The sequence below is a fragment of the Anopheles cruzii genome, chromosome 3 (genome assembly GCF_943734635.1).
Source record: "Anopheles cruzii chromosome 3, idAnoCruzAS_RS32_06, whole genome shotgun sequence".
Taxonomy (NCBI): domain Eukaryota; kingdom Metazoa; phylum Arthropoda; class Insecta; order Diptera; family Culicidae; genus Anopheles; species Anopheles cruzii.
Window position 1 is genome coordinate 67,621,912 of NC_069145.1, and position 11,356 is coordinate 67,633,267.

The 11,356-nt window shown below is 52.1% G+C and overlaps 2 protein-coding genes across 2 annotated transcripts; both read right to left on the reverse strand.

Annotated features, from left to right (window-relative positions):
• Positions 1–1,052: 1,052 nt before the first annotated feature.
• On the reverse strand, positions 1,053–2,584 carry LOC128270841 (uncharacterized). The gene is made up of 5 exons (XM_053008266.1): positions 2,566–2,584; positions 2,360–2,487; positions 2,148–2,277; positions 1,221–1,814; positions 1,053–1,153 (listed from the first exon to the last, which is right to left on the reverse strand). Exons 1-5 carry the CDS (start codon positions 2,582–2,584, stop codon positions 1,053–1,055), a joined length of 972 nt encoding a protein of 323 aa, XP_052864226.1.
• Positions 2,585–2,833: 249 nt separating this feature from the next.
• On the reverse strand, positions 2,834–8,644 carry LOC128270842 (intraflagellar transport protein 80 homolog). The gene is made up of 4 exons (XM_053008267.1): positions 7,844–8,644; positions 7,405–7,784; positions 6,267–7,343; positions 2,834–2,993 (listed from the first exon to the last, which is right to left on the reverse strand). Exons 1-4 carry the CDS (start codon positions 8,642–8,644, stop codon positions 2,834–2,836), a joined length of 2,418 nt encoding a protein of 805 aa, XP_052864227.1.
• Between the last annotated feature and the right edge of the window lie 2,712 nt (positions 8,645–11,356).

The window sequence follows — 11,356 nt, forward strand, 5'->3', positions numbered from 1 at the left end:
CGAGCTACCGGGTCCCGGCCGTGTCGAACCGGGCCGGGTCTTCCTTCGGGCACTCTCCGCGAACTGCAGCCTAATGGTGGCGATGTTGCGATCGGCGACCTGAAAGCACAACCGAAGGCCGGAAGCCTTTTTTCGTTTAAACTCCTCCATGAAAACCAGAAAACAATTCCCCGAAAACCAAGGAGATCTTTAATCAAATGATGGCCGAAGTGTACGCTTCACACTTTTTGCCTTCGTCCAGTGTAGCGCCCAAAAAAAAGGACATAAGGTGTGAAGGTTGCGTGCAGCTTTGGCCTACATCCGAGGGGCGCCTGAAGGAGGAGCATGAAAGAAAGGCTCTGGCCATTGTGCCCAGGATAGCTTCTTCGCTTATTGCTCTCTCTGGCTCTGGCTCTGGTTGTGGGTGTGAGTGGGTGGCGAGCAGAAGAAAACACAGGACAATAACTACAGCACGGCCTGTACCGTCCTGGCCAGGACATGGCCACAAACATCGGGGCACGCACGCACGCTCCGGCCTTTACGGCGCTTGCCGGTGTGTCCATCGTCCAGCGGAAGAACGTAATGATGATGGCCGCTTTGAGTGCACACACCCCCCACCGGGTACCGACACCCCGTCCGAACTGATGCCAAAGTAATGGATTTTCCGAAGCAACCACCGGACGGCGTCGGCTATTCTGTTACTGCCGGGCGCACCAAAAGGAAGGCCGCGGCGAGTGCATCGCGCACCGAGCAACTTCTCCATCGACGGAGTTGGCGCACCTCTTGTCCTTTCCGGGCGGGGGAAGGACGCTAGTGGCGCTTTTCTTTCCTCTCTCTCTCTCTCTCTCTCTCTGTGTGAGGCAAATTGGATGGACCTCTTGGCTTTAAAGTGGGCAGCGAAAGAACGCGAAAGACAGTAGCACGTCAAGTGCGATTGCGATTGTTGTCATGGAAACGGTAGAGCGTGCTTTTATTCACCACACACACTTACGCGCGCGCGCGTAAGTAAGAATTGGAGTTGTCTGAAACTGGTCGGAAAGCGTCCGAAACCCGGGGTCTCCTTTGGGAAGGTCCTAGAGCACCTGGTACTGCAGGCGGAAGCCCACCTCTGGGCGCGTCGGCTCGTACAGCCGATCACTGTTGAAGTACATCACGAATGGTCCAGGCGAGGTCACTATAAGAGTAAGAAACAAGCATACCGGTTGAGGTCCTGCCGCACCACCAGGGTCTAGGGCGCCTACCGTCCACGTTGGCGTTCATCAGGCTGCGGCTGCAGAACCGTTCGGCCCGCAGCAGCGGAAACGATGGCAGCTGGAAGACCGCATTCGGGATGTGCAGGTTGTCCTCGGAGCGCACCTGCAGCGGGATGTTGGAGTAGCACAGCTCGTCGAAGCCCACGTTACCGTCGGTGGGATCGGCACTGGACGCGATCTCGAAGGTGGACATGCTGAGCCGCAGTGACCGAGTCGTGCGGCCACGCTGGAAGCAGATGGCGTAGTTGACGCCGCCCAGATACGGACCGACTCCGCCGGCGCCGTTGCCGAGGTTAAACGACTCCACCGTGCCGCTCGGTTCGCTAAAGTACTGCAAACAGCCGGCCGGGGCCAGATCACCCAGATCGTTGTGGTGGGTGCGGGCCTGCGGCTCGGGTTGGGGCTGCGGCTCGGGCAGCAGGAGGGCCCGCATGGCCATCGGCATACCGGCGGGACACTCGAGCTGCTGCACCCGGACACTCCAGTGCGGGTTACCGAGTGTCGGGATGTGCGATCGGCTTGCGATCCGGAACGTGATCGTTAGCGTCCGATCGGCACTGGTCGGACTGAATGGCACGTAAACTACCCAAAGGGGGAACGAACAATCAAGAAATGGATAGAACACAAAAGTCAGATGACCGAACTCCAGGCGGAAAAGTTTTTCCGAATTTAAAGGCTAATAAATTTTTAACCAAACACTACAAGAAGAGGCCCACGTACGGTATGTGCAGTGAAATGACTGCTTCAAGCTGCTTCTAAGTGAGTGACACTTAAGCGTCTCACTTCCTATTTGCGCCCTGATTGAAATCTTGCACTGTGGTGGAGTGGATTCGCCAACCACTGGGCCGGGACACGGACACGGACGGACGGGCTGAAAGTAATTTCGTTCTCAATCAAATCAGAACCCTCGCTTACCGTGCTGGCCGGAGTTTTCGCCGCAAAGGTTGAAATCCATGTTCTGGACCGTCAGCGCATCGTTGATGCAGACCGGGTACGGATCGAGCGTCGGTTGGGCCAAACTGAACGAGTTAAAGTCCAGTCGTAGCTACGGGCAAACAGGAGGGCGGAGTTGGGGCAGTCCGATCGGAAGCTGGGCGTCACCGGGAGACACCGTTTGATGGACATACCTGGCAGATGCGTAGGTTGAGCGCGCGGATGGTGTACACGCACGTTACACCGTTGGCCCCGGCGTTGGTCGGCGCGATGAGCGTGGTCGTCTTCACCAACGATGTGCCACCGCAGGCCAGCGTCGGTCCTGCCAGCCAGCCAGCCAGCCCGAGCCCGAAAAGAGAAGACGGAAATGAGAATGCTCCGGGTTAGTCGTATTCGGTACCGTTCGTCCGATCTGCCATCTTTCCCACGGGCGAAAGAAATCCATCGTCCATCGGCGGACTGATAGCCCGGTTTGGCCGGGGGGCGTTAAACTGGTACTCCCACCCTTCGCTTGGCTGACGCGGCGACGAGCTCTACGAGCGATGTGTTAATTTCCTTTTCGGATTACCGTGCTCTGCCGTCCCCCGAGGGATGGCGACGGCGCCAGGGTACTTGATTTTGCATCGCAAAGCTAGGGTTCCCGTTTTCTGGAGTGTGGATCCGGTATATTAAGTGTTAATCCTTCGCCCGATGTCGATTCCAATACACCTCTCAGTCAAGGACTCTTCATTGACGGGGTTGCTGTATGGGAATTCTCTGTGATACGTCCGTTTGACGGAGCGATGGAAGTTGGAGAACGGGGTTTTTGAACTATTGTCACTCTTATCACTGTCCGCCGCCGTCTCTGTCTTCTGCTGGACCAACGTTTTATACCAAACTCCTTCTTAACAGTCCGCACACTACTGGGGACTTAAGACTGTTCTGCTCGCTGCCAGTGAAGGTACTGTTTGAAGCGGGTTGCTATCGGTCAGCTGATCATATCATTGCGTTCTCGATGCGTATCTTGCCCGCCGCCAAACATGCTACACACAACATCAATTATGGACTTGCCCCAGGGCGAGGCCTATGGCCGTCGGGAGAGTCGGGAGAGAAACCAATGACCTCCGCACGGCACGGGAGGGGCACACTAACTTCAAGCTCCCGATCAGGCCGGAGATACCGATACAGATGGCGTGGACCACGCCGACATGCCGCTAAAGTGGTCGTACCTGCGTACTGGGCCTCGACTTGGCCGTGCCCTAGCAACACGATTGCCGTCGCGATAAGGGCAAACTTTGGAGCACGCATGGCTGAAGACACTGACCACTGACTGACCGATCACACTAAGGCACTGCTACTGCTCGCCAACCGAAGGTTGCACGTGGCCGAAGGGGGGGGGGGCTAGAGTTGGCGTTCTATCCTGACGGCCTCAAGGCGGTACGCGGCACAGTAAGGCGAAAGGACGGATGCTTCACGAAAGCTCAACTGATTTGAAACTGCGAACGCGCGAATCCTTTTATACGCGCGCCGCCCCGACACTGCCCGTTATCACCGCGACGACCACAACGGCGCCGTTATCTCGGTGTTTTTCCTCTGTTGCCGTTTGGCCGAACCGGCATTCGACGAGACACGATTTTCCCATAAGTGTTGCGCTACGCAAGACTTTTCGCCACCTTCGCCACCTGCGCTGCTTCCGCGGCCCCCCGAAATTATGTCGAACTTTCGCTTCGCGTAGGTCAGGATGGGTGAGGATGGCAAAAAACCGGCGCCAGACCCAGGAGTTTTCGACAGATTTTTGTTTCGCCAGTTTTGTTTGTTTCCTGTTCCTTCGTGTGTTCCCCCCAGATAGGCGGAGACGCGCGCCTCGATGGTATCGGTGGAGTTGTAGGGCTACGCACTCGCAAAGATAAAAGCGATCGAGAGAGAAACGAAAGCCCCTGGGGGGATAGGCACCGCACCGAAAGCTGCGGTGTGTAGGAAACGGTGGCAAAGTCATTCATAAATTAAGGTATGACGAGGATGAGAAAAGTACGTCAAACGGGGAACATTTCGCACCCGCTACCAGACATGTTTTCCGGCCCGCGTGACGTACGGTTGACTCTGCATCTCGAGGCGTTTCCCGTTTAGAGTGTGGTTCCTCGGTGTGCAGCGGTCCGAGTGACTTCATCACCAAACGCAAAGCAAACAGCAAACGATGCTCGTACGTTTGTAAAACAGATAAATCGATGTAGCATCCGCCTGCGGCGGATCGATCAAAATGTGCCGCGTGTTCCCGTGCTGCTCACCTCAGTTCCCGATAAGAACTTTCGAATCGGTGTTAAAACAACTAGGTGAACTGAGTTTTGGAGGACCGTTGTTTCGGTTTCCCTTGTTGCGAGGTTAGGTGTTGCGCAATAGTCCCATTGTGGAAGGTGTTTTTGTTGGCGGGCTGGCCACATTTCGCAAGAAGTTGAACATTGTTTACTGAGCTGTAGAAGCAATCTCGGGATCGGTCCGGACGTCAAGGTCTTCACCGAAGGAATGTAGGCGAAGGTTGACTCTATTTTCTTTCACTTTAAAAAAACATTCATTTACCTTCATTGCTCTGCCCTTTATTCTTAAACTGAATCTCTCCCTGGGCTCGTCAACTCTAAACTGAGTTTTGTATACCACCTTGTCGATGCCATTTGGCATATGGTTTTTTTTTTCTTACTCAAAAACATGTTCGTTCTAATCGCCATCCAGAATAGCAAAAAGTACATGAACAAAGCAAACAATTAAGGTTTTTAAACAATCGAACTAAATTCTGAAAAAAACACGTGAGCACGATACGATTTTTTTTAGCCGGTTGCTCAATGTTGCTCAATAGTCAAGACACATGTACTTCGCGTCATGGCCGCAAAGGTGGCGCTGCAACACTAAACTTGTGGTTCTATTCTCTGCTAATCAGCGCGAAAAACGTGCACGTTTGTGAAAGCGCGTTTTGAACTTCATTTTATCCGCCCGCTCGTGCCTCACCACTCGGTGACGATCAACACCGGGGCCGCACCGGTGCGAGCGATCGAGAAACGGTTCGTCAGCATCCGGATCAATGTGCCACCGTGTGACAGTCTCGCTTCCGGCGGTGGTCCGGTGGTAAGCCTAATCCGGCCGGCGGTGGCGGCGCGGGTCGCAGCGGTGGAAGCAGCACTAGCAACAGCAGCAGCAGCCGCTGCTCGTCGGCCGTTTCTAGTCCGATCGAAGACAACATCTACAACACATCAAGTAAAGGACCGGCGGAACTAGGAGGGGTAGGACAGTGCCCCGGGGGGGTAGTGTACAGGAGAAGGCCTACCTTTCTTTTGCGTTGAACAGTTGTTGGAAACGACGACCAAAGTATTACCGGAATTTGTGATAGCGGCAAGTAAAGAACCCTTAACCGAAGTCCCTAGGAACGGAACGACATTGTAGATTTAGCAAAGGAGCGAGGCGGTAGCAATGTGTTGTTCGCGAGGGGCAGCACCAGAGCTCGGAGGACATCGATCGATTAGGATGTTAAGTGTGTGCGGTTTTTTGCTTCTCTTTAATTTACTGTTGGCCAGATATGCCAGAGTGGTGCTTCCGATTCCGACTCTGACTCGAGTTAAGCAGAAGCATGTTGTAAATCCTTTCCAAATTAATCGACACCCATAGGGGAACGGACGCAGAAGTGATCTTCCCGAAATAAGGGAAAGCGATGATCCTTAAGTGGTCCCATGCTGCCCTGCTGCTAAAGGATGTGAAGTAGTGAAAGGTATTAGTTTGCTGATCATTGAGGGCCGGTGTTACACGAGCCGATACGATGCAGAGAAATATAGTAATACTAAAATGTATGGATATGGACCTATTTAATAATGGAACCACGATATTTTTGTAGCGTAAGCGCGATAACGGTTAGTGAAGAGATGAAAGCGGCTCAATAAAAATGTGTTTGAACGTAAGTGGAACAAGACAAAGATTTTTCGAAATAATTTCTACCGAACTAGCGATTCTGTGACAACTAATCAAACATCAACTTCACTCTCCGGATTGTTCCGACAAATGGTTTATTAGTATGTCATCATAAACACACAAAATTCTGTCTCTGACTACTATATGGTTTAAAAGCGCCTTCCGTTATCCTACGGTGCGTCCAGTGCCAGAAACTGCGGATCGTTTTCCTCTCGTTCCAGGGCCTGCAAGTATCGCTTACGTTCCGCCAGCACAAGATCCACGTCCTGTTCGTGTTTCAGCGCCACCTCGAGCGCCTTGTTCCAGCGGTGCATGCGCAAGCAGAACCGAATGGCCTCTGGAATGCGCTTGTTGTGCAGCAGTATAGTTTCCGCTTCCTGGATGCGCCCATTCATGACGGAGTTTTCGGCCATATGTTCCGGACTAGACAGCGGCATGGATTTGATGTAGTTCAGATAGTTCACCTTATCAATCTGTAGTGAGGCGCAAAACGCTTCCTCACTGATGTCCAGCTGGTTTCGTTTGGACGCCATCGCGGCCAGAGTGGCCCACAGCAGCTGATTCTGTACCAAGCGGCACAGCTTCAGCGACCGTTCCCACTGATTTTCGGCAAACAGTTTGTGCAGTATCACGCAGTAGGTTTTCACCGAGACGGTGAAAATGGCCCCGGAGCTTCGGAACGTCACACTGGCCCCTTCAAAGTTTTCCAGCGTAATGTTCTTGCCGAACTCGCTCGTGTCGTACGTGAACGTTGTGAGCGCAATCAAAGTGGGATCCGCACAGGCCTCACCCGGACAATACCACACGCTGTAGCTGAGATCGTGAAGGCCAACGAGGATGTTCGTGTCGTTGGACCACATTACCCGATGTACCTGTGTACCGATCTTGTGCGTCACATACTCTGAACTGCCGGTGCAGTTCGTAATGTGCAGATCCTGGTTCGCGTCCACGTACACCAGATACTGATCGTCGGGACTGCCGAACCGGCAGACGGCCACCTCAACAATTGCCACCTTGGCGTGGATGCTGTATGGTTCCTCCTGCCGGGTGGCACTGGGAAGGAGATCGAACACGTGCAGAATCGTTTGATCGGAGTGATCACGCACCGCTAGCGAGTCCATTCCGAGAGAAATACAGCGACTGTTGAGATGCGCGATCTGGGCCTGTGATCCCGGGTACCGAGGGTTCAAGTGCAGCCGCCCGGAGTACGTGTAAATCCAAATGGAGGAATGGTCAACTAGGAGGAAGTTTCTGTCACAAACAAAGAGTCACAATTATTCCGAATCTCTTCCGAACGTCCAGCGGTACGTACTTTCTGCCAAGCATGATGATGCGAATATCACTCCGCCCGTCGATGATGATCGGGGTGTTGATGTAGTGCTCGTTGAAAATGTGAATCTGGTGAACCGTTGCGACGACCAAATGGCCATATCCCAGCTCCCACTTGATGACTCGCTCGGAAAAGTCCAGCGTGTCGGTGGTACGCGCGACGATGTCCTGCAGTAGGATCGTTTTGCGACCCGTGGTGATCGCTTTCAGGTTGCGATTCCGCAGCTCCCGTTCGATGATGTGCCCGAAGAGCAGTGTCCCAGTGCTGGTAGAGGACGCTATTTGTGTTCCATCCGCCGACCACACGATATTAAACAAGGAACCGATCACTTGCTGGTTGAACCTCACGATGCTGTGGCTCCACTGCGGGCGAGAGCAAGACATAGTCAGCCTGACATAATCGAACCCGATGATCAACTTACCCCGGTGCTGTGGCAAAGCTTGACCATGTTGAATCCTCCAACGGCCAGCAGCTCACCATCCGGACAGAACTCAACCGACGTTATGGCGTAGTCATCGGCCACGCTCGTGTAAACGTTCGTGCCCTGTGTGTCCCAGATCTTGTACCGACAGTCTTCGCCACCGGTCGCTATCAGGGCCGTATTGTTCGACCACGACAGACACAGCACCATCCCGTCGTGGGCTCTCCACTTGGTCAGCTTACTGTTCGCGGCCAACGGTTTGATCGCTACGAACGATCCCTGGCTGTAGGCAATGGCCGTCGCCGTTGGCGCCCAGCAGGCACACCGAATTTGGCCCTCGTTTTGCACGACCGTCGACCGTAGCATACCGGAACGGGACCAAATCTTGATGACACCATCCTCGCCGGCCGTCAGCAGTCCGGCTCCGTCGGGGCTCCAGCGAGAGGCCACCACCGTTCCCGCGTGGGCCGCAACATTGCGCTCGACACGCGCACTTTTGTTCAGTATTACAAACCTTCCGTCTTCGCTCGATATCAGCAAACTTTCGCCACCCTTACTGCCCGACCCGGGACCAATGGTAGCGCTGGCGACACCCGAGCCCCTCGCGTAGAGCCAGTGCATATCGGTCGGAACGAATCCCTCGGGCAGCTTGGCCACTTTCACCATCTCCCGATTGGTGGAGGTCCACTTGTGGAGATCGTCGCTGCAGCAGCTGTACACATCCTCGTTGTTGCTCCACCCGAGCGTCGAAATAGTATCCTTGAGTTTCGAATCCTTCGAGAGATAGGTTTTGAACTTCATTTTATCTGCCCTCGCTTGTGGGTAGTAAAGTGAAAACGACAAACTTTGTTTGTGTACGGTAACCGTTGCTAGGATACTCCGGCTCCGGCCCCCGTGTTGGTCTTTCCTTAGTTTGAACCGGTCCTGATCGTTGCTAGCCTGTCGCTTGCGTCGTCGTGCTTCAAACTCACTGCTATTTGAAACCTACTTGATCGATTCATTTAGAACTTGGTACATATTTTGTGCATATTCCCTCGACATATGGAATACATTTAAAGTGAAATTGATTAGAGAACGTAATGGGGGGATTTTATGATACTTCTGATGGATTTGATGAGCAATTTCTAATAGTTGTGTAAGAGCGCATTTTTGTTTTGAACCCCTCAAACTGGAAACAGTGATCATAGTGGTGTATTATTGTTTATTGAACCATTATTATTGGTTTTTTATTATCATCAGAACATTCCGTTCGCTGCGCTAGTCCCGCGATTGTCCGGCTGGGCCAGAGTCACCTTGTCCACGTGAACGAACGCGCTGGCATCACTAGACGGCATAAAGCGGCGAACATATTCCATTGCCACCGGCAACATTCGCCTTTCGAATTCTTGGCTATTTTGCCGAAGGTCGGGTCCATGACGATGGCAAAACATTCGCGTACGAGTCTAAGCCACTCCCGCATCTGGATAGATTGATCAACTTCGTGATCCTCCATCTGATCACTAAAAGCCTCCTGCTGGATAGATGGCACCACTTCCGGATCCTCTATCTGATCACTAAAGGCCTCCTGCTGGATAGATGGAACCACTTCCGGATCCTCTATCTGATCACAATGGAGCTCCGGCTCACTTCCTGCACGTTCGTTCTGCAAGCGCCCGCTTGGACCTGCGCCAGGGTTGGCCCCCGGTTGGTTCTTCCTTGGTTTGGACCGGTTCTTCTTCCGACCTTTCAGCCGTCGTCCAGAAAACTCTGCGGATGACATTCTGCGGCCAAGACAAAAGGATCTTAGGTTCTTCTCCTCTACTAGAGTGGTAGCTTTTTCTACAGTCGTAGGGAACTGTTTTCGGTCGCATCTTGTGTCGAGACGCAGTTAGCACAGTTAACAACAATTAACCACTTACCTTGCACCTTTCAATTATCCGTATCAGGTATTTTTTTATATAATGAATCAGCTTTTCTCAGGCTTCAGCCAACAGCCAAATTTTCGGTGTACCACGAGCACAACGGAAACAGTAGAAGTGACAGACTATGAAAAAGACTATGACAGACTATTGGGCTATTGAAAAACAGTTCAGTTCGTTTACAACCGTGATTGACTGATCAATGAAGATGAAGACACTGTTTTCTTGCTGTTTTTCCAGTTTCACTGAACCCTTGTTTGCACCGCTACGCACCGCACGGCATTCCACCAAGCGCTGTTGACTCAACCCAGATTACTAAACAGCGTTGTGGACCAAACTGGCAAACCACAGGCCAAAAACCCGGCAAAAACAGAACCATGTAGCGGCATCTTGTACAACCGACTCGATCCAGCAACCCGCCCGTATAGACGCGAGTAATACGGCAAATATTTTCTGGCAGCACTGCCGAACGGCAAGACAGTCGAAAAGTAGTTCAAAGATTTCAATGACAGGATCGTTGGAGGATCGATCGATCGCAACGGAGGATTCGTTTCCAGTCTCCACAAATCTTTTTTTTTCCCTTTCCACGTTGCTCCAATTTAGGCCAACGGCTGCTGTCGTTGTTGGGCCAACGCCCCGTAGCCCGTTCCACGATGTACGGACTTCCGCTGCAACTGCGGCATGCTCCTGTGCATCAAACGGAAGTGCAGCACTGGAACATAATGGTCGATTGAGTGCAATTGACGTGTAGTTTTCCGTAAATACAGTGAACATAGTTTTTAGATAACAATAAAGGTTATGAAGATCAATCGGATCAAGTAACAAACAAAGATGGATTAGATTCACATCAAAATGGGATGCAATTTAATAATATAATATTACCCTCTTACCTTCAATCCGGCACTACAACCAACCAGTGAGCGGATCCGGCTTGCAAAATAGGCAGATAAAAAGATAATGTTGACATTAATAAAGCACCTTGTGGAAACTCGTAACCTGTTCATCACAGGTTTTGGTTCATTGTGCTTCCGCATTCTCTTCGCAGTGCCGTAAATGTTCTTCTGCTACTTACCTCGTACTCTACCAACAAGTCATTTATTTTGATTTATGCTGTAAATAAAAAAGTTTGCGCGTTGACTGCGGCATGCAGCGGTCTATATATCAATGGAACAACAGCAAAACAGCAGCTCCATATTCTCGCTTCACAATGGACGCATAATTGCCATCGGGGCTTCCGCTGGGGCGACCACACCATACCGGCATTTCCGGTCCCATCTTTGCGCCACTTCGAGTTTTAAGTAAATATCGCGAACGTATAAATCGAAACCACGTGCCACATTTTGACTGCCGGCGAGGGTCGGACCATTTTCCGGTAACCCTGCGCGGTGGCATTCCACATCAATCATGCGCCACCGTCGGGCGTAGTAGAAGCCGGCGGCATAAATCGACTTTCATGTAGTTGCAAGCGGCTGGAAATCAATTTCCAGCAAAATAATATTTACCCAGATATAATTCAATTCGGTGCTACGTTTCGCGCAGTTCTACGTGTGGGGTTCTGTTGTGCTCCACTGCCATCCTACTGATTGATGGTTGGCGGGTGTGTGTGTGTGTGCAT